Raw genomic sequence first — 23,819 nt, forward strand, 5'->3', positions numbered from 1 at the left:
CAAAATGCGTCCATTTCCCATATCTTCACCCTTGCAGCTTTCACTTCATCCAGAAGAGCAATAGGTTCCTCTTGTCCTCACTTGCCGTCCCGCTAGTCACCAGATTCAAACGATCATCCTCTGCCATTGCTGCCACCTCCAGCAGGGTTCACTACCATACATTGTCAGCAGCCTGCAGAGACTGTTCCCTCCATGACACACTGGTCCACTCCCCTCCATCACTCCTAACACTTCCTCACTCCCATGGCACCTTCCTTTGCGATTGAAAAGGTGTAACATTCACCTCTTCCCTTCTTACTGTCCAAATATTGTTGCATTTTATTGTACTTCTTTCAATCTAGTCTATAGTATTTATTGCTTAAAATACCATCTTGTTTACATTGATGAGATAAAATGCAGACTGGGTGACTGCTTTTGCTCTCTCCATTGGAACCATTAAGTTGCTTGACATTTCAATAAGCCACTTATTTTCATGCTAACATTTCTGCTGTGATATTCCAATGCAAGCTTAAGGGACACTACCTAATTTTCTGCTAATGCTCTACAGCCTCCAGGACTCAATATTAAATTCCACACCATCAGAGCCTAACTACATGATGTAATTCTCCATTTTTCTTACATTCTCTCCAACCCCTGCAGCTCAGCCTTGTTTTGTTTGTATCTTGTTTACTTTTTTAAAAATTAATTCATGGGATGATGGCATCACTGGCTAGGCCAGCATTTATTACCTATCCTCGAAGGAAGTTAAGAGTCAACCACATTGCCGTGAGTCCAGAATCACATGTTGGTCAGACCAGGTAAAAGTGGCAGTTTTGCTAAAGGATATTATTGAATAAGATTGATAATGGATTCATAGTCATCGTTAGATTCTTAATTCCAAATTTTTATTGAATTCAAATTCCATCACCTGCCATGGTAGGATTTGAACACAGGATCCAGAACATTATCTGAGTCTCTGGATTAATAGTCCAGTGTTAATACCACTAGGTCTTCACCTTCCCCACTTATATGAGCACTTGAAACACCACAGCATATAAGGATGTGGTCAAGTGCTGGAAAATGGGATTAGGTTAGATGGGTGTTTGATGAGGGGCAAAAACACTGTGGGCTGAAGGCCTCTTTGCATGCCGTAAAAGCTCTCGTATTGTATGTTTTCAGTATGGAGGACTCATTTTCTCCCTTTTATACCTTAATTTACATCCATTTTATATTTCTTTTTCGCTTTCACCACCAGTCTCAATCTTTTGCACTGAGCACCATAACCATCTACTTCCTTTACCCTTCCTCTGCCTCTGGCAACAGTATCTGAAAAAAAGTTTAAAAGCGCACAATACCAGGTTATAGTCCAATAGATTTATTTGGAAGCACTAGCTCTCAGAGAGGTTGTCACCAGGTGAAGGAGCAGCACTCAGAAAGCTCATGCTTCCAAATAAACCTGTTGGACTAAAACCTAGTGTTATGTGATTTTTAACTTTGTACACCCCAGTCCAACACCAGCATCTCCAAATCCTGAAAACAAAAACAAATATTTTCTGACATCTTTCAATTCTGAAGAAGTCACGGTGGACTTGCATCATGAACTGTGTCTCCCTATCCACAGATGCTGCCAGACATGCTAAGTTTCTCCATCATTTTCTATGTAGAGTCAACGGAAGTATGTTCTACGTAGCGAGGTTGCGTATGGTACAGTTAGGGAGGTGTGTTGTCAGGTGAGTTTGTGTATGGTACAGTTCAAGTAAATATGTTCTGTGTGGTGAGGGTGTGTGTGGTACTGTTCAAGGAGGTGTGTCGTCAGGTAAGGTTGTGCATGGTACAGCTCAAGGTGGTGTGACGGTATATGCCACAGTTGAAGGAAGTGTGTTCAGTGCGGTGAGGCTGTCTATCCTACAGCGGGAGGGGGGAGAGGTCATACCTCGGCTCTGAGTCGGCTGTGTGTTGTTGCAGTGTCTGACCCCTAGGTGTCTCTGGCTGTGTGAGCTCCCTTTTCTCCCTTCCCTCTGCAGAGCCGCTGCGATTGTCCGCTCCAGAGCCACTCACTGCGCCCGCCGCCATATTGCCTTCCTCTTGCTCCGCGGTAAGATGGGGGTGAAGCGCGGCCGTTGCCACCACTCCTGACTCATCGCCGAGCTTCAGCTCCTCCAGTTTGACTCCTGAGAGTGCCGACGGCCCTTCTCATCCTCGACATCCGACAGAAAGGAGCGAAGGTGTTGAGCCATGGAGGCCGTCAAAGCCTTTAATAACGAGGTCTGTGTGAACTCAGGCTGTTTAGGAGGAGGGGGGTGGGGATGTTTTTCAGCGGCGCAGGCGGTTGGTAGCGGGGGGGCGGACAGAGGGTGAATAACGGGCGCTAGAAACGGGACCTCAGAGAGGAACAGGCCTCTCGAGCGTCTCATTGCGATAAAATTAAAATCAACGGACAACTGTAGAACTGGGGCCTGGTCAGTTTGGCCGGAATGGCGGGGAGCGGGGATCCAAGGTATCTCAATGTTGGGATGAAGGGTAGGGAGGAAGGGAGAGGATTAGAGCCTTTCTCATTCCTGTCACACCTCTCCGTCCCCCCAGCAACGGAACTCGAGGCCTGATCAACAAATTAACCTCCGCCAGGCCTGGTTTGGGGTTATTGCTGAACACTGGGTCTGGACTCTGAGAGGCTGAGGAATGATGCCTTTTTCCGGGGGGGTTGCTCTGCGCATTTTTGTTGAGTACGGCCTTCGAGCCCCGCTCTCTAATTTGTCACCAGTTCAACCAAAGGGAGATGGGGCTTGCTGGGGGAGCTCATTTCCTGCGCCCCACGGGTAACACGACATTCATGCTGCAGAGAGCCGTGAGGCCGAGGTTTTTTTTTTACTTGCCTTCAGAGCGCTCTTTTCATTTATTTGCCACTTTCTTGAGACCGTACTTAAAACAAATTAAGCCAATTTTTTTCGAAGATACCGAAATATTAGACTTTCTCCGCCAATTTTGCCTCTTGATGAGTTTCACAAACTGAAAATAAAAAAAAGTTAATTACGTTCTCGGTTCAGTTAATGTCGAAATTTACTGTAAAAGGTAAATTATACAGTGATATGCTGTACATTAATTGCCAAAGGGTCAGTAAAATTTAGTGAAGTACCTCTGATAGTGTTTGGAGATATTTTACATGCACTTTCAGTCAATGTTTAAGCATGGGCATGTATTATTTTAGGGATAGATAACTACTATATTGATATTTCAAAGTTTCATAACAGGAAATCTAATCTTATTAAACATTTTTCCTCCCTAAGTCAAGGAAATTGCTTGACATCCAAGCCATGTCAATTATGATCAACAAGATTCCTCCACTAAGTCCAACTTGCCCAAATGGGCAAGTTCATGATCTGGAAGGACACTGAGTTGCTATATTGGAGGTTGCAAGGAAGAAAAACTAGTGGGTTGTGCTACACAAATAGACACCTGTAATAAGCCACTTTGAAGGGAGGAAGTGAATTTTGTGTGGCTGCCTACCTCATGGAAGAGAAATAGGCATGAATGTAGTTAGGTACAATTATTTGCTCGAAGTTATTTGAGGCGAGGATGGGAAGCTTATGCAGATTTTGCTGATCTCTGCCAAGAACTAGTGAATTGACTTGCAGTTGTCATTTGGAAGTTGATGAATAGGATTCTGTTTCTTGTACAAATTATTCTATTTGTATATCCTCATTTGTGGTTTCTACATAGCAAAGGAGATTTTAGTGAACAAAGTTTGAAAAATCTCACTGTTGGTGGCTCTTAAGCTGGAGTTTGCAGATAATTAGGAAGGAACAAACGGAGTTCTTGTGTAAGAATTTTTTTTCAGGATTCTAAATTATAAAGTATGGCAATGTTATTGAGCCTTTTTGTAAGGCTTTGGGCCTAGTGCTTACTGCTGTAATTCCAGAAACTGAAAACTATGGATTTTAGCTGTGATATATTGATGAGCTGCAAAGATCATTGAAGGGATACATAAACATTGATAGCATCTTACATCCATCACACTCAAACCAGAGTCATTCATTCTGTGTCTTCAGCAGAGTGTGTAATCGCGTCATTAAAAGTTGGAACTTCGAGACCCTAGATACGTGCGTTAAAATTGTGGGTGCTTGGCTGTGAGTTTGAGTCCACTGACATTAATCAGCAAAAAACTGAACATTTTTCTGAGCGAGTTTAACTTTTTATGATGTTGTTTTGAAGGATTAATATTCATCAGGGCATTGAGGATAACTTCTCCAGTCTTGTTTGAAATAATGCCAATGAATTCTTGCATCCACTGAGCAGGCAGGTAGGGCCTCAGTTTAATGTTTCATCCAAAAACTGGAATCTCTGACAATGCTCACTCAACTGCTGCATGCCCTTGTGTGAGCAGCAATAGCTGATTTTTTTTTGTGCTATTTTAAGCATGTATTTTGGGAATGCATCTTTCAATTGTTGATTAATTTTGGCACTGGGACCCTGATGGATGCCAAATTTAGCTTGATCAGAGGATCAGTACTGAGCCATTTTTGCTTTTCTCATCCTCCTTGTATCTTGGAAATTCAGGTTTAGCCTGTGAAATATGCCAGTTGTTCAGATATCCCTCCTTCATAATTTAGAAATCTTTGGAGCACCTTGTAGATGTGTTTGAGTCTGCACCTCATGATGTTCTGCTTTGTTTACTTGCTAAGATGTGTTGTGTTACACTGAACCTAATGTTAGGACTACCAAAATAACTGACAAGTTGATCTATGGAGGTTGCCTATGGTGAAAGCAGAAGTTCATAATCTTGAGGGTTGGGGCAACACATATCGGAAGGTGTTGCCTGGAGATCTGAGGATATGGGCTGATGCATCCAGAACTACATGCCGCATGTGCTAATTTTGAAGAATAGGAAGCAACTTCTGACTGATGGGACTTCTGTTTTAGGGTAAAATGTGTTTCCATTTGTCTGTGCAAAGGGTAGTGATGCATTTGTGTTCCATGGCTAAGTGTTGTTTAAAATGATATTATAAAGCTTCAGCTATTTACTAACTACCCAGTGAAAAACATACCTGTCATTTGTCTAAGAAAGCTAATAACAATTCACTTAAGAACAAAGTGGCTCAAAAATATAATATATATATTTTAAAACATGATAATGGAACCTCTGACAGCTTTAATTATTTAACATCTCTACCAAACTGATCTGCTATACTCAGTATGGCGCTGGAAAATCATAGCAGGTTAGGAAGCATCTGAGGAGCAGGAGAATCAATGTTTCAGGCATAAGCCCTTCATCAGGAATGTGGGTGGGGAAGGGGTCTGACAGATAAGTAGGGTAGTGGAGGTGGGGCTGGGGGAAAGGTAGCTGGGGAGATGATAGGTAGATGGAAGTGGGGGTAATGTTGGTAGGTCAGAGGGGAGGGTGGAGCAGATAGGTGGGAAGGAAGATGGACAGGTAGGACAGGTCAAGAGAGCGGTGCGAGTTGGATCTGGGATGAGATGGGGGAAGGAGAGATGAGGATACTAGTGAAATCAACATTGATGGTTGGAGGGTCCCAAGGCTGAAGATGAGGCGTTCTTCCTTCAGGCATTGGGTAGCTTGGATTTGGAAGTGGAAGAGGCTCAGAACTCGCAAACCCTTGGTGGAGTGGGAGGGGGAGTTGAGGTGGTCAAGGTACTGTTGATGGTTGGCTAGGGGTCAGCTATTTAACCCCTAACGTCACTCAACCTCAATGTGGAATGGGGATTTCTAATGCCTTCCGAGGAGGCAGTACCTCTGCATATGTAGAGGTCCTGAAACCTTTGTTTTGCAAAACTACCTCAAACTCTTGGTTTAGTTGTCTCATTTGTCCTTTTAAGGACATCAAACAAGTAACTGCACCAGACAATCTAAAATGTTGCATATATGGATTTCTCAATAGTATGGTTTGGTCTTAAAAGTGGACACTGACTTCTGCTTATATCAGGCATCTGACTTAAATAGAAGTCTTTACAGGTGCAGTTGAGCTTTGTGTGCTGAAGAAATAACTTGTGTATGTGCAAATTTAATCATGAGTCTATAGTGTAACATAATGACATGGCTAGTTTTGGAAATTTATTTTGGGATACAAATTTTGGAGCAACATGTCACATCTGTTCCTTTGACATTACAACTCATGGAATCCACAGCCTTCTAGAGGTGAGAGCCTTCTAGGCTGACACTTAGTCGAAAAGGTTGATATGAAACTTGAGTTTATTTCTTCAGGAAAGGAAATTTGTTAGTTAAGTTGGTCTTCTTTTCACTGCTTAATTTCACTTACCACATGAACTGAAACTGAATGGCATTTTAAATAAACTAATCCCAAGAGAGTGATTTGTACCACTTTGCAACTTTTGTATAATTGTAAGTTACATAAAAGTTGTTTAAAGTTGACACAGGTGCCATGTAGAGGAAAACAGGAATATACATCAGATGGAGATAGAGAAGTGGCACTACATGTAATGCTTATTTGGAACTGGCACACATATGACAAGCTGAGTAGCCTCCTGTGCTGTAACAGTTTGTGATAAGCACTCACTAGATATTTCCTATCCTGTGACTTTCAGTTCTAACTTTCATTGAGAATATTGAATCATAGAATGTTATAGCATTATAACAAATTGTTTGGACAATTAGGTTTTGTTTTAGCACACATGTATTTGGTTAATTATTTGAAAAAAAATGTTCATAGAGTATAGAGATGTACAACAGAAACAGACCCTTCTGTCCAACTTGTCCATACCGACCAGATATCCCAACCCATTCTAGTCTCACCTGCCAGCACCCAGCCCATATCCCTCCAAACCCTTCCTATTCATATACCCATCCAAATGCCTTTTAAATGTTACAATTGTAGTAGCCTCTACCATTTCCTCTGGCAGCCCTTTCCACACATGCACCATCCTCTGTGTGAAGAGTTGCCCCTTAGCTCTCTTTTATATCTTTCCCCTCTCACCCTAAAATTATGCCCTTGTTCTGCACTCCCCCACCCCAGGAAAAAGACCTTGTCTATTTCTCGTATCCGTGCCCGTCATGATTTTATAAACCTCTATAAGATCAACCCTCAGCCCCTGATGCTCCAGGGAAAACAGCCCTAGCCTATTCAACCTCTCCCTATAGCTCAAATCCTCCAACCCTGGCAACATTCTTGTAAATCTTTTCTGAATCATTTTCAAGTTTCACAACATCTTTCCGATAGGAAGGAGACCAAAATTGCACACAATATTCCAAAAGTGGCCGAACAAATGTCCTGTACAGCCGCAACATGACCTCCCAACCCCTGTACTCAATACTCTGACCAATAAAGGAAAGGATACCAAATACCTTCTTCACTATCCTATCTACCTGCAACTCTACTTTCGAGGAGCTATGAACCTGCACTCCAAGGTCTCTTTGTTCAGCAACACTCCCTAGGGCCTTACCATTAAGTGTACAAGTCCTGCTAACATTTGTTTTCCCAAAATGCAGCACCTCACATTTAGATAAATTAAACTCTATCTGCCACTCCTCTGCCCATTGGCTTATCTGATCAAGATCCGATCATCTCCAATTGACCAAACTGGAATACTGACAGTACAAAGCGTCTCCTATTTTAAAAAAAGTCCAAATGCAGAAGAACCTTGATTATCCGAACGAGGTGGGCGGGCACTATTTCGTTCAGATAATTGATTATTCGGTTAATCAATTCAATGCCTTTTCTCTTGAGCTCAGAGTTTTCTATTAAGTCTGCTCCCCATTCAGCACAGCGCGTGCGAGCCCTCGCCTGCCCCAACATCTCCCCCAAACCCCGTCCAACACTGTCCCCCGTCCGCCCTCAAACCTTGTCCAACATTGCCCGCCCCCCCAAACCCCATCCAACACTGCGCTTCCGCTCACCTCTTCCAAACCCCATCAAACACTGCGCCTCTGTCCGCACCCCCAAACCCCATCCAACACCACCCCCAATCTGCCCCCAACTCCAGCGCCTTACACCCCTGTTCCCTCTCTGGAGCAGCCAGACTGGACACCAACAACACTGCTGCTGCTGCCTTTTGGGGAGTGAGTCTCCAAATAGCGCGTGCGTGTACACGCGTGCGCGCGCACACACAACTTTTTATTGCAACCTTTTGACAGGTTCCACCTTTGCCCTGTACAGGACAATATTAGAGAGATTATCTGGGGATGGGAGGTTTAGGGCACACGGCTGTGTAGAACTCCAGGGAAAGTGTGGGAAGAGAGAGAGGGAGGTGGAGATCAGTCACTTAGAGACAGTGCCTGTGCTCCCATCAGTCCAGGACTGTTCTCGGCAGCACTTTTAATCACTGTAAACAAAAGAGGCGACGAGTGTTGGGCACACATCTTTGATGTAATGTTTCTGTCGGCACCTTGAGATCTTTAGATAATCTGATTTTTCAGATAATTGGTATTTGGATAATCGAGTGTACTGTATCTTTACACATGGAAATTCACAATAAGGTAAACGAGTTAACAGCGCAAATAGAGGATATGATTGGTGACCAAGACTGGAAACCAAACATCCATGCATATTCAATCTTTAGGAAGGGTAGACAAAAAGAAAAAGGCGCTGGGGTAGTGGTGCTAGAGACAGATAAAATCCGAGTAATAGTGAGAAAGGATATTGTGTCCAAAAGTCTAGATGTAAAATCACAACTAGGGCAAAAAACATTAGTGGAAATTGAGATTAGGTCTCCAAACAGTGGTGGTGAGTGAACAACTTAAGAGATCCAAGCAACAACACCGCTGCACTAATAATGGGTGACTTAAATTTACATATACATTAGACAAACCACATTGGCATTAATACAATGTTGGATGAATTCCTAGAATGTGTACAAGTATTTTTTTCCCAATGAGTGTGTTGAGGAACCAACCAAAGAACAAGCTATCTAGATTTTGTTTGAGCAATGAGAGGGGGTTAATTAATTTTGTTGTGAGAAGTCCTTTTGGAAAAAAATGATCATGAAAAAGGTACAATTTTGATGAAAAGTTGAAGTGAAGTATCCCAATCTGAAACAAGGGTCCTGACTCTAAACAAAACTAGGTGTGGTTGTTTATAGACTTCAACAAATTATAGATCATAGAATCCCTTTGGTGCAAAAGGAGGCCATTTAACCCATCGATTCTACGCTAACTGTCTGAATAACATCCTACCCAGACCCCCCCCCCCCCCCCCCCCCCCCCGCCCCACCCCACCCTATCCCCACTATGGCTAATCCACCTAACCTGCACATCCCTACAGTACCTGGACGCTACGGGGCAATTTAGCATGGTCAATCTACATAAACTGCATATCTTCAGACTGTGGGAGGAAATCAGAATACTTGAGAGAAAACCACACTGACATGGGGAGATCCACACAGAGAGTCACCCAAGGCTGTGAGGCAGCAATGCTAAGCACGGAGTTACTGGCTTGTAGTGAATAGGTAGTGGCTAATATTTAAGGAACAAATAATTGATTACAACAGTTATGCAAAAGAACTTAGCACAAAAAGTGGCCTATAAATGTGGCTAACAAAGGAAATTGAGGAATTGTTGAATCAAAAGGGTAATATAAAGTTGTTGGATAAAGTAACAAGCTTGCAGCTTGGAGTATCTTAGAGTACTTTGTACAGTTCTGGAATCCACATTACAGGATTAATGTGATTGCACTGTCAAGGGTCCAGAGGAGATTTTCCAGGGAGTTGCCTAGGCCGGCGAGCTTTGGTTATGAAGAAAGATTGAATAGGCTGGAGTTGCCACAATTGAGATATATAAATTATGATGGGGGAGTGGCGTAGATAGACTGAACAGGAAGACAAGGAGCGATCAACAGGCATAGACTTAAGATGAGTTGCAGGAAGTTTAGAGGGAATGTGCCGCTAGACCTGCTGAGTTTCTCCAGAAATTTCTGTTTTTGTTTCCGATTTCCAAAATCCACAGTTCTGTTTTCCAACACAGTTGGAATTGTGTGTGGTGAGGAATAAAGTGACTTCAGGGGAAAATTTGGCAAGTTCAGTAAGTGGTCAAATATCATGGATAAATGTGAAGAGATGCACTTGAGTGGGAAAAACACAGACTGTGTATTGTTTAAATGGTGATAGATTTGGAAATGTTGATGTATGAAAGGATTTAGGTGTTTTTATATACTAATCATTAAGAGCAACTATGTAATTGCAGCAAGTGGTTAGGAAGGCAATGGTATGTTGGCATTTGCCATGCAGTAGTACTGTACCTTTAAGAGAGATTTGTTCTGTGCAGTTTCTGTTGCAGAGAGAATCCAGAATATCTGCTTTAGAAATGGTGGGTAAATAGCTTTGAGCTCACTAAGAGTTTTTCTTTTAAATTGGACAAAAGAAGAATAAGTGGATGGAGTCACACTCATACAGACCAAGGGTTTTAATTGTGTTTTCAGTTGGGGTTCGGAGTTGGCAGTTGAAGCTGATAGATACAGCTCTCGCTCTCTGCTGCAGCAAAAAGCTTGACTTCTGTCTCCGATACTTGAATTTTCCTTTCAGTATTCCTTTCTCTTGCACTGGAAAGGAGGTAGCTTATCAGGAAAATTTGTTTTATTGTATTTGCCTTTGCCAAGGATGCGTTTATGGGATGCCGCTATATTAGAACAGTTCATGATTAGTAACTAAATAAGCTATACCAATTTTTGTCTTTGTATTTTAACTAAAGTGAATTTTGCTTCATGTCTATTAATGGACCAATTGAATCACTTCTGGAACACAGCACTTTACACTTGCCTTTAAATAAAGTAAAAAGTCAAAGGTCTAGCTCCTTGATATACTTTGAGGGAGATTAGTCTGGTCCATAACAATCACAAGAGGATTTGAATATAGGAGCAAACATGTCTTTCTGCAACTGTACAGTGCCTTGAGACCATACCTGGTATGTTATGTACAGTTTTAGTCTCCTTGCTTTAGAAAGCATGTGCTTGACATTGAGTATGTGCAGGGAAGGTTCACCAGACTGATTCCTGCAATGCTATGAGGAGAGATTGGTTAAACTAGGACTATATTCATTGAAGTTTAGAAGAATGAGAGGGAATCTCATAAAGACTATTACGTTTGTGGCAGGTTGAACAGACTGGATGAAGAGATGCTGTTTCCTGTGCTTTTGAAGGGTGCAGGGGATGGAGGAGGAATCCAGAGGTAGGGGTAAAAATCTCAGGATATGGGATAGGCCACTTTTGGACTAAGATGAGAAATGTCTTCTCTCAGGCTGTTGAATCAATAGAATTCTTTATCACAAAAGATTGTGGAGGCCAAGCCACTGAGTGTGTTTAAGAAAGAAATTGATTTATAGAGACTAAAGGCATCATGGGGTATGGGGGGGGGGGGGGGGGGGAAAGAGTGAGCAAGAGTATGGTCTGTACAAATAAGAGCCAGCTATTCAGCCCTTTGAAGCTTTTCCACCATTCACGGAGATCATTGATCATTTGTGGCCTAACTCCATATACCTGTTTTGCATACCTGATGAAGGGCTCCGGCCCGAAACATCGATTTTCCTCCTTCTCCTTGGATGCTGCCTGACCTGCTATGCTTTTCCATCAACACACACTCAACTTTGGCCCATAATCCCTAAATGCCATTAATTAACAAAAATGCATGTACCTTCGATTTAAAATTAATAATCGATCCATATATGGAAGAGAGTTCCAAACATCTATTACTTTTTTGTGTGTAGAAATGCATCCTAACATCATCTGAATAGCCTGGCCATAATTCACAGATTATAGCCCCCAGTTCTAGAATCTCCAGGCAGTGAAAATAGTTTATCTACTATGTATTTTCCTGTTAATATTTTGAAGACTTTGATCAGATCACCCCTTAAACATTCTAAATTTGAGAGAAAACTAGCTGAATTTGGATAATCTTTCTACACAACTTAACCTCTGAAGTCCAGGTATCATTCTTATAAGCCTACACTGTATTCCCTCCAAGGCCATAAATCCTTCCTAAGATGTAGTGCCCAAATCTGCGCTCAATATTCCAAATGAAGAGTAATGGGGTTTTGTATAATTGCAGCATAACCTCTGCTTAGTTATATTGCAGTCTGCTTGATGTAAAGGCCAGCATTCCGTTAGCTTTCTTGATTATTTCCTGCACCTGTTTGTGGCACCTTAAAGATCTGTGCACCTGAATTTCCAAGTCTCTATGGACTCCCACTGTATATTGAACTTCATATCCAGAAAAGGCCTGAATCTATCCTTTTCGGTCCAAAATAATGTTGAGCTAGAGGATCACAAAGATCATGTTGAATAGCGAAGTGCGTGTGATGGATCAAATGGCCTACTTCTTCTGTTTCTTCAGTGCAAAAGAGCTGAAAGCACAGGTATATATTTGGAAGTATTATATCCTGGCTACTACTGGTATGAAATTTGAAGAGCAGGGATAGCAGTGAAGCATTCTTACTTAGAGCTTTCTGCAGGGCTGGGAACGGGATTAAAAAGGAGTGAAAGCTGCAATTGGTTCGTGAAACAGTCTCACCTGTGAAGAGGGGTAATATCCTTGAAAGAGCATCAAATGAAGATATATAGGTTGAATAGAAATAGGGCAATCACATGGTTGAAGTATACTATAAACTCTAAACAGTGAGAGGGAGTTAATAGGACAGGGTGTGAGTGAGGCCTGCAGATACTGGAGATCAGAGTCAAAAAGTGTGATGCTGAGGAGCATCTGAGGAGCAGAAGAGTCAACATTTCAAGCATTAGCTCTTCATCATTCCTGATGAAGAGCTTATGCTCAAAACGTTGACTCTCCTGCTGCTCAGATGCTGCCTAACCAGTGTGCATTTCCAGCAGCACACAGTTAGTAGGACAAACTGGGAGGCAAATCAGTGAGGAGTACAAAAATAAAAGGGCTGTAATAGTTTGGGGTTTTAAATACCTCTGTATTAACAGGGATAAATTCAGACTAAAGGCTATAGAGGGCAGAGATGAGCAAATTTTGAGAAGATTTGTAGCCCAGATTGAGGTTCTGGATGTAGGTTTGCTTGCTGAGCTGGAAGGCTCATGTTCAGATATTTTGTCATCATACTAGGTAACATCTTCAGTGAGCCTCTGGACAAAGCGCTGCTGGTGTTTCCTGCTTTCTGCTAGACTGTCTCACTAGAATCCTTACATACAGGTAAGGAAGGGCACCACATCGACTGGGACAACACATCCATTCTAGGTAAAGCCAAAAAGAGACACGTACGATAATTCCTAGAAGCATGGCTTTCCAACCGGAACTCTATCAACAAACACATTGACTTGGACCCCATTTACCACCCCGAGAAAAAAACCAGAGAATGATATCACCACAGGAAAAGACATCGCCAACCCAAGGAAACCCAAAAAAAATACAAAGCAGGAAACACTAGCAGCACTTCGTCCGGAGGCTCACCGAAGATGTTACCTAGTATGGTGACAAAACATCTGTACGTGAACCTTCCAGCTCAGTGAGCAAAACTACATCCAGGGCAGAGATCCTTAAAAATACATGCAGAGTGATGTATGGCAAAAAAGGTGAGCCCAAGTCTAGTAGTAAAACCTAAACAAAAATATTGATGGAAAATTAACAAGGAAATAAGGAAAACAAAATGAAGACATGGAAAATTAACTGGACTGTGTTCTAAATGAATATTTTGCTCTTATTTTAACAGTAGGGACATAGAGCAGATATTGTAGTTGAGACTAAAACATTAGGTGGATAAGCATAGTGATAGGAAATATTAAGGTGCTTTAAATGAATAATTTGTTAGATTCAGAAGTAAATTATTCCACCTGTTAAGGAAAGAAATAACAGAAGCTGTGACTTTTGTTTTCTATCCTTTTTGCTTACAGATGTGCTGAAAATCTGCTAATGTTTGTATCATTGTTTAAAAAGGGATGGAAAGGATAACTTGTGTAATTATATGCCATTCTGCTCAACTGTGGGCAACTTACAGGCAAACATTTTGAGATGCATTTTGGACAGATTAATTAAGGAAAACATTTATAGATTTGCAGTTGTGTTACTTGATTGAGATTTTTGCAAGTAACAGGAAGGTTTGACAAAGGTAACTTGTTTGAAATAGTCTATGTAGATTATATCAAAATTATTCCCAAGGTCCCAGGCTGAACAGAAAATAGGTTCATGTGATATATACTCATGAATTAGATTTAACTGCATGGGGGCATGACTAAGAAGTTTTCAGGTGATACTAAAATTAGGTTTGTGGTTGATAGTGAGGAGAATATGGTAGATTACAGAATGAACGTTGTGGATGGAACTTTGTGGTGGTGATTGTCTTCTAATTTAAAAATGTGTAGGTGCTGAGAGAATGAGTGACCGACAGAAGAACGAGGAGGACCAAGCAAACAAGGCACGGGTTCTATGTTCAGATCTTGCTCTTCAACCAGTATACAGTGCTGATGAGGGAGATGAATCCTTTGGGGAGTGCAGGCAGAATCATGTCCGTGGTGTTGCAGTGGCTTACCTATGTAGGGTGGGGAGGAAGATATTTGCAAACACTGACTTATAAAGCTAGACGGAAATAAAAATAAGAAGTCCCTCCTTTCCCAGAAACCTCGGCTCTCTGACTTCAAATTTAAAAGCTCAAATCAGTGACTCACCGCTCCTGGCAGGCCCCTGGTGCGAGCTCCCGCCCTTCGAGATCCTGCTGCTGCTGAAAAACAGAAATGGAGGACTCCTGTGCTCATGGTAACGATCAGCTGATCCTCTCCAGCTATACAGAAATCATAAAGTTGAATTGGATGGATTAAATGACCTTTTCACAGGCATAGTTTTTTTCTATGTTCAGTTACGTTTTCAGATTGTTCCAGTGGAAACTCAACTCTCTGGGTCAAAATCCAAATTCTACAATTTGAAGGCACCGCATGTCATCAGATTATGTCCAAAACCTGGAGTCTGTTGTAGTTAATAGCTACTTAACAAAACCTGAATGCCGTCTTTTTCAATAGGAGCCTTGTCATAGGTGGCTTCACAAAGTTGAACCAATGTGGTAACACCAAACATTTTGAGTTCCTCTGTGAACTTGTTGAGGGTAGCATTGGTTGGGTTGTGTGTGATGAGAAACCTCATACAGCTAGGGCTAAATAATCTCCGTGTCTAGCAATCCGAAGCATTCAGAAGCCAATATGTTAAGATAATCTCTCCTCCAGAGAATACGTATGGCTTTTGTTCAACCTTTCATTAGGGGATAACCTTTTCTTCCCTGAAACCAAGCTACTGAACTTTTACACCGCCTCCAAGGCAAATATTAACTCCACATAAAGCCTCCAAGTGTAGTCTCATCAAAGACCCTTGCAATTGCCATAAGAGTTGTTCATTCTTTTATTCCAGTCTTTTTGCAGTAAAGTCTGATGTTTCCCTTCCTAATTGATTGATATACATGCATGCTAATTTTCTGTTATTTGTACAAATGTATCCAAGGCTGTCTGAACTGCAACATTTTAAAGCTTTATGCATTTTAAATTCAAATGTCTGCTTACTTCACATTTCTCCATCTGCTATCTCATTGCCCCTTAAATTGACTGAATCTCTTTTCAGCCTTTTTAGGTTTTCGTCACAACTTATCTCCCTACCTAGCTTTGCATCATGAACAAATTACTCTTGGTCTCTTCTTCGTAGTTATTAATGTGCATTATTTTGTAAGTAGCTGTAGTCTTAGCAATGATCCTTGCAATGTTCACAGGTTAGTCTGCCAACTTGAAAATGTCCTGTTCATCCCTGTTGTTTTTCCTGCCTGTTGGTCAATCCTTTATCAGTGTTGAAGAGTTATCCTCACCTCTGCGAATCCTCATCTTGCATATTAACCTTTTGCATGGTACTTTATCGAATTACTTAAAGTGTAGGACATGCACTGGTTTCCCTTTATGCATCCTTAATAAGCTCCAATAACTTTCGAACCACAATACTCTCTTTCATAAAAGCATGTTAGCGTTATCTGATCATACTACAACTTCCAAAGTGCTTTTGTAAGATTTCATCAATTACAGCATTTTTCCAATGCTGTTATCAGGCTGTAGTTCCCTGTTTTCTGCCTTATCTGTGAATAGTAGAATTAGATTTAGTAAATTTCAATCACATGGAAACACTCTAGCTTTTAAGGAATTTTGGAGAATATTAACCAATATCTCTATAAGATTTGAAGGTCTCTAGTGGTTCAGTGGTACTGTCCCTACCAATTGTTCTGACCTCACCTGTTCTAGAGTTGTGTAATAACATCTCTGAATAGGTTGATTAGAAAATATCATCCACCATCGCTGCAGCTGCCTCATTTAGAACTCTAGAATATAGGCGTCAGACTCTGACAATTTGTTGGCTTTCACACCCTTAATTTCTCTCTGATACTTTTTATGTGCTGATTTTGTTTTCTTTAAGTTCCTCATTGATTTTAAACCCATTGATTTACTTCTTTGGTATGTAATTTTTGTCTTCTATCATGAAGACAGGCATGCATACTTGCTCAATCTCCATGCTATTGCTTCATTCTCATGATGATTTATCCTGTCTCCAACTCAAAGGGAATAGCATTTACTTCAGTTAATATAATTGGTTATGATTTCTGGTGAGTTTACCTTTTTTGTAGACTTTTTCTTGTGATTTCAAAACTTTGCAAACCTCAGGCTTGCTGTTGTACTTGACAACATTGTAAGCCTGTCTTTTTCTCTCATTAAATCCACTCTTGTTTTCCCTGTCTATTTCTCTTTCTATTCTTGGTTTCACTTTAATTAATTTTTCTTCCTTGTTCTTGATTCGTTCTCAACCCTTGAATATTATTGTTTACAAAGATGCATTGGTCCTGATGTTCAGTAAGATCTTGTGCAAATGCATTACAGTGCAGATTTTTTAGCTGAAAGATAATGTTTTAAATACCACATGATGTACGATACCCAACTTTGGCAATTTTTCTATTATGTGTTTTTAAAATAAGCAGATGCATTGATGTACAATCATGCAAATTTATTTTAGTCCAGTTTTCCATCAGATGTGTTTTTTTTTAAATTCATTGAAAACAATTGAGCAGTTCTATAGTCAAGTTACATTGAGTCTAGAATTTCAGACTGTGGTTAGTTCATTGTTTAATTTCGCATCTACAATATTGAATTTTTGATATTCTGGTCCACGGACTTTTGCTGAGTCAGCCAGTGTATTTTCAATAAAAGTGCTTTGCCATTGTGTGATAGAAAGTATCGTCCAGAACTAAGTCAGTTTGAAGCTACGTTATTTCTGCAACTAAATGTAAACTGAATGGTACAACAATTGTGAACGGTGTGCATATATTTTGTAACTTCTCATTCTTGAAGAATGTTTCATTTTTCTGCCAGAGGCACCTTGTATTTTACTTCTGACTACAGCGTAGATGTTGGGCAATTTATTTAGTTTGAGAAGTCATCACTGTCTTCACTTTGCGCAGCATCCACATGTGCAGATCGTAATCTGGATTACGGAATTGTGACAATACTGTATTCAGGAATTCTGATGATTTGTCCTTTCCTTAACAGTGGTATTGAAATTGCAGCAGCTGCATCTTCTGAGGCCAGCTGCTTAACACTGATGAGAATTAAAATGCTTTTATCTGGCTGTGCATTGTTAAATTAGTATTTCATATTTATTTACATAGCTGTACATTGAATGTACAGCATAACAATAGATCATTTGGCCCAACTGATAGCCGCAGGTATTTGTGCCCTGCATGAACCTCCTTCCATCCTCCTTTTCCAACTCTATTAGCAGAATCTTCTGTTCCTTTTTTGCTCTGTATCATTTGGTTATCTAGCTTCCCTTTAAATGCATTTATGATATCTACTTAAACTATGGGTGATTGTAACTTACATATTCTAACAAGTTTCTGGAAAATAACTTTATCCTGAATTCCATATTGCATTTATTCCTGACATTTATGAACCTCTTATTTTGGTCTCCCACAAGTGTTATACCGACCTTATCGAATCCTTTTGTAATCTTAAACACCTCACTTGTGTTTGTCCTCAAACCTTTTTGCTTTATTGCTTTGTGCTCCCTGAATTAGTTATGATGTGTGTCTTCTCACTATAGATTTAACGTCTTAGTTCTGACATGATTTTTTTTGTACCCTCTGCAGAGTCTTCATACCCTGTCTATAATTTAGAGAACCAAACTGCACACTGCTCCAATGGTGCTCTAACCAATGTTTTCTACAAATGTAACATTTTTCAGCTTTTTGATTTTGTAATTTGAAGAATGTTATCTTTCTTAAGGGCTTAATGTTGTTTTAGATCTCTTTACTAGATCTTTATCCTGTACTCCCTCTAACCCTTTTTACTTTTTTAAGGAATATGCAATCTCTTGATTTGCTCCTGCAAAAATGCAACACCTCTCAATACTTTGTCATAACATTTCCATTTATCAACCATATTTCCAGGACCAATCAAGAGACTGCATATTTCTTTTAAAACAAAAAGGGTTAGAGGGAGTACAGGATAAAGATCTAATATTTTCATATGATGCCATATCAGGTTCTGGATTCAATGCCAAAACCCATCCTTATGGAATGCAATTTGCCATGAATGCCCCACTTGCTTTCTTATTTGTAGGAGCACCTTTGATAGCAACTCCCAAACTCATGACTCACCTTAAACCTATGACCTTCAGTTTTGGACTCCCAAACTAGAAAGAAAATACTTAGGCTATTCTACCTATCCCTGCCTCTCATGATTTTATAAACCTCTATAAGGTCACCCCTCAGTCTCTGAAGCTCCAGAGAAAGAAAGACCATAGCTTAATCAACCTCTCCCTATAGCTCAAACCCTCTAGTCCCAGCCACATCCTTAAATCTTGTCTGCACTCTGTCAAGTTTAACTACATGCCTCCTATAGAAGGGTGATCAGAATTATATCCAGTATTCTAAAAGTGGCCTCACCAATGTCCTGTACAGCCATACATGACATCCCAACTCCTATACTCAATTAACTGATCAGCGAAGGCAAGCATGCCAACCTTATTCACCCTGTCTTCCTGCGACTCCACTTTCAAGGCACCCCTAGGTCTCTGTTTGGCACCACTTTCCGGTGGGTTATTGTGAACTGTGTAAATCTTGCCTTTGTTTGTCTTACCAAAATATAACACTTCTAATGTATCTAAATTAAACTCCATCTGCCACTCCTTGACCCATTGGTCCATCAGATCAAGATCCCGTTCTATTCTGAGATAATCTTCACTGACCATTACCCGCTAATTCTAGTGTCATCTGCAAACTTATTAACCATATCTCCTATATCTCCTAATCATTTATATAATTGATGAACAGCAGTGATCCTTGCAGCATGCCACGTCACAGGCCTCCATTCTGAAAGACAAATGCAGTGTTAGCATTCATTTCAAGAGGGCCAGAATACAAGAGCCTGCATCACCACCCCTTGTCTCTTGCCTTCAAACCAATTTTATATCCGTTTGACCAGTTCCCCCGATCCCTTGTGATCCAACTTTACTAACCAGTCTACCATGCAGAATTTTGTGGAACACTCTGCTGAAGTTCCACAACATATAGACAATGCCTGCTGCCCTGCTTTCATTAAGTTTCTTTTTCATCTCTGCAAGAAACTCCAGTCATGTTAGTGAGGCACAAAGCCATGCGGGCTATCTGTAATCAGATCCAAAGACCTCAACAGTTCATCATATGACATGCTCTTCATCCCAGGGATCATTTTTGACAGCCTTCTCTGGATTCCGTACAAGGCCATCAGATCCTTTCTTAGATAGAGGGCCCAAAACTGTTCACAATATTCCAAATGTAATCTGACCAAAGCCTTATACAGCCTCAGCACTGCATCCCTGCTCTTGTATTCTTAGCCTTCTTGAAATGAATCCAGCCAAATCTGCATGTTAAGCTTAAGAAAATCCTGAACAAGGGTTCCAAAATCCCTTTGAAGTTCCGATTTCTGAAGTCTTTCCTGTTTCTTCCTCCTCTTCCTATCAAAGTGCATAACTGTAAACTTTCCCACATTATATTCCATCTGCCACTTCTTTGCCCACGCGCTAAGCCAGTTCAAGTCCTTCTGGAGCCTTCTCGCTTGCTCAAAAATCCAATCAATCTTCATTTGATTGCTACCTAATCAAAGTGAGGACTGGCACTACTGTCTCATCAATGAGTTGAGACAAGTGTAACTTTGTAGCAAAGAGTCTGTTTAAATAGGGACTACAGCAAGTGATGCTCATGGCAAAACCAACAACACAACCTACTCCACATATCTTTGTCATCTGCAAACCTCCTAACGATGCCCTTTGTTTTTTCATCCATATTATTAATGTATAACGTGAATAGTTATGGACCCAACACCGACCCAGTGGAACTCTAGTCACCAATTGCCATCCTGAAAAATACACCTTTATCCCTACTCTCTGCCTTCTGCCAGTCATCTAATCCTCTATCCATGTTAGTACCTTGCCCCCAATAGCATGGGCTCTTATGTTATTTAGCAAACTTCTGTGTGACAACTTGTTGAAGGCCTTCTGGAAATCCAAACAGATCATGACCACTGGCTCTCTTTTGTCTAATTTGCTTGTTACCTCCTCAAATAATTTTAAAAGATTTGTCAGGCATGACCTCCCCTTGATGAAGCTGAGATGACATCCCTGTTTTACCATGCATTTCCAAGTACTCTGCAATCTCAGGCTTAATAATGGACTCTAAAATCTTAGTAATGATAGAGGTCAGGCTAACTGGCTTATAGTTTTCTGTCTTCAGCCTGAGGTCCCCAACATCAGAGTTTCTAGCCTTTAACCAATTCAGTTCACTCCACCAGTTATCAACAAATGGCTGAAGACCCTGTAGATTGCAAAGGCTAAGAACTCTGACATGATTCTGATAGTAGTACCGAAGATTTATGCTCCAAGGCTAGCCACGGCCTTGATCAAGCAGTTTCAGTATAATCAGAACACTGACGTCTACCTGACAATATGGAAAGTTATCCAAGTATGTCCTACGCACAAGAAATAAGGCAAGTATCCATACTGGCCAGTTACCAATGCATCAATCTTCAATTGATCATTAGCTCAGTGATGGAAGGGAATGTCAAAGATGTAATCGCGTGGGAGGTAAAGGATTAACATATTGACTGGCACTGAGTTGAATTCTGCCAGCTTCTGACCTCACTACATCCTTGGTTCAAATGCGAACAAAAGAGTTGAGTTCACAAGGCCAGCATAACTGCCTTTGACATCAAGCCAGCAGGTATGTGCCACCAAGAGCCCTCGTAAACCTGCAGTTATTGAAAGTTCTCCACTGATTTCAGACACTCCTTGGGTTGATGTCCTAGGCTCACTGATTTGAATTTGAAACTTTATTGCTGGAACAGCACAGCAGGTCAGGCAGCATCCAGGGAACAGGAGATTCGACGTTTCGGGCACAGGCCCTTCTTCAGGATTCCTGAAGAAGGGCCTGTGCCCGAAACGTCGAATCTCCTGTTCCCTGGATGCTGCCTGACCTGCTGTGCTGTTCCAGCAATAAAGTTTCAACTTTGATCTCCAGCATCTGCAGACCTCACTTTCTCCTCACTGATTTGAATCACTTCAGCAGTGACCTTTCCTCCTTCAAAAGGTTATAAGTGCAGAAGTTCACTTGTTGAGCAATGTTCAAGATCATTTGAGACTGTCAAATAAGCAGCACATGTCAATGTGCTCAAAGACATGGTCAGCATCCATATAATGGCTGACAAATAGCAAGTAATATTCGCACCATAAGAGTATTTGACTGTCTATTTATGTTCAATATCATGGCTGAAAGCACCAGTATCAATACCATGGACAAGAAACTTAACTGGATCAACTGTAAAATACTGTAGCAACAAGGGTAGGTCAGAGGCGAAGAATTCTGTTCTAAGTAGCTGACAGCCAAGCACTGTAAATTCAGGCAGTCATCTACAAGGCACAAGTTAGAAGTGCCAGTCAACATGTTAATCCTTTACATTCTATGCAATTACATCTTCTAATTTGTGCCTTGTAGATGATGGACAAGCACTGGAGATTCATGCGGTGAGCAACTTACCACAGAATTCCTAACCTCTGACCTACTCTACTTGTTTGGCTGAGTGCAACTTTAACAATACTCAAGCTAGACACCATTCAGGACAGGAGCAACTTGTGAGATTGGCACCCCATCCACCACCTTGAACATTTCTTTCCTATGCTGCCGACAGTCTGTAATGATAGTGTTCACTATTTACAAGATAGTGACCTCTTCAACCTCAAACGTAGGAAAATCACCACCGACAAGTCCCCTCCCCCCACACCGTCTCAACATCCTGAATTGGTACTATATTGTTACTCACTGTCATTGTGTTGGAGACTCCTTACATAATAGTATTGTGAGCATCCATAAACCCCAAGATTTGCAGCAATTCAAGAAGGCAGCTCACTGCCTTTCTCTAGAACACTTTGGAAAGTGGAATAAATGCTATCCATGCAGCCATACATCCGAGCCAGCAATGCCAGCATTGCATAAACAACTTTTTGAAAAACAAATTTTTAATAATGCTGCAGATTGAATTGGCGTTGAGATTTTTTTGGGGGAATAGTGGGTGGCACTTAATGTAGTACAAATTCATTGAGCAATGAACACAACCGATGTATACTTTGTGGTGCAGAGCAGAATAATAATACCCCTTAATTTATAATACTCTTGAGTATACAACAAAGGTGCCAAACTATATGCTCCGAAGTTTCAAGTAAGATGTGTGAAATCATTGAAATGTAATTTCAAACTAATTGGAACTGATTTTGTTTTATTTTCCTTAAAAATGTTCAGTTGCTAAGTGAGCTAAGATTTTTTTTTGTCTGTAAGTTGAAATGTAAATACACCAGTTAAAAGACAAAATTGATTGTTTCAAAGTTTTATTAAATAATAACCCATGTGACCTTTGGATAGACATCTGAAAATTGCTTTGTGGTTGTGATTTTTATTTTAAACTGCAAAATGTTATTTAACTTGTACTCTGGAAATATAATCACCAGCTTCTTTTGCCCACATAAGCTTGCTTCACAAATTGTTCATCAAATGATAGTTAACTGTTTGAGTCAACAAAATAGTGATGTAGATATTTAAGGCAATGAGCACTTTAAGTAAAAAAAATAGATTACTTAAAATATCCAGCAGGTCTGCTTTAATATTGCATAGTATTTCAAAATATTTGCTGCACAGAAATAGGGTGTTTAGTTCATTAGGTCTACATGGGTATTTATGTGCCATCAGATTCTCCCCGAGCTCAGCTTGATGTAACACCCATCAATATACCTTTCTGTTCTTTTCTCCCACATGCACCAATCTAGCTTATCTTTGAATACATCTTAAAAATGTATTTACTTCATCTACTGCTTGTGGTAGTGAGTTCATTGGCCTGGATCTGGAAGCCCTACTCCCATTCCTGAAATACCTTTTTTTTGTGTGTGTGGGCATTCACATGATCACATAGGACAGCTGAGCATTTGAACACAGTGTTGCATTTAAACAGTTTTTGTTGGAACAAGGTCTGTTTCTTGCAGTGAGTGACTTAATCACATCAATAGTTAAAACACAGGAGAATGAAAGGTGGACAAAATGTGTGGAACTGTGAAGTTATTTAAAGCTCCTGCAGGCCATGTCTGGGAATTGGGGGGGAAAAAGTACCTTTAAAATTTTGTGGTTGCCTGTTGACATAAGCCTGAGGGGCATTGTTTGTTTATTTATTACTGTTTGACAGCTTCTACAATCCTATCATCATAGTTGAGTGGTTGTAAATTCACAAATCACTGACATCTCCAAGATCTTAAGGGATTAGCTGTCTTTCATATGGAATTATGAATGCAATGTTAGTTTTCTTAGCGATTAAGTGAATGGAGTTTTCAGTTTTTATTGATGTATT

General features: G+C 40.6%; 1 protein-coding gene across 5 annotated transcripts in view; it reads left to right on the top strand.

The window, feature by feature from the left end:
* The first annotated feature begins 2,046 nt into the window (after positions 1-2,046).
* Positions 2,047-23,819, top strand: part of scaf8 (SR-related CTD-associated factor 8) — a 285,205-nt gene continuing 263,432 nt past the window's right edge. For 4 of the 5 annotated variants that reach the window (XR_006312546.1, XR_006312547.1, XM_043696128.1 and 1 more), the window contains exon 1: positions 2,047-2,244. Coding sequence is in view for 3 of the 5 variants with exons in the window: in XM_043696128.1 (XP_043552063.1) it covers positions 2,215-2,244 (30 nt within the window). In the remaining 2 variants the exon portion in view is untranslated. The remainder of the gene's footprint in view (positions 2,245-23,819) is intronic. The other variant, XM_043696130.1, reaches the window with a different exon arrangement.

This window comes from Chiloscyllium plagiosum, chromosome 9 (assembly GCF_004010195.1).
Source record: "Chiloscyllium plagiosum isolate BGI_BamShark_2017 chromosome 9, ASM401019v2, whole genome shotgun sequence".
NCBI lineage: Eukaryota > Metazoa > Chordata > Chondrichthyes > Orectolobiformes > Hemiscylliidae > Chiloscyllium > Chiloscyllium plagiosum.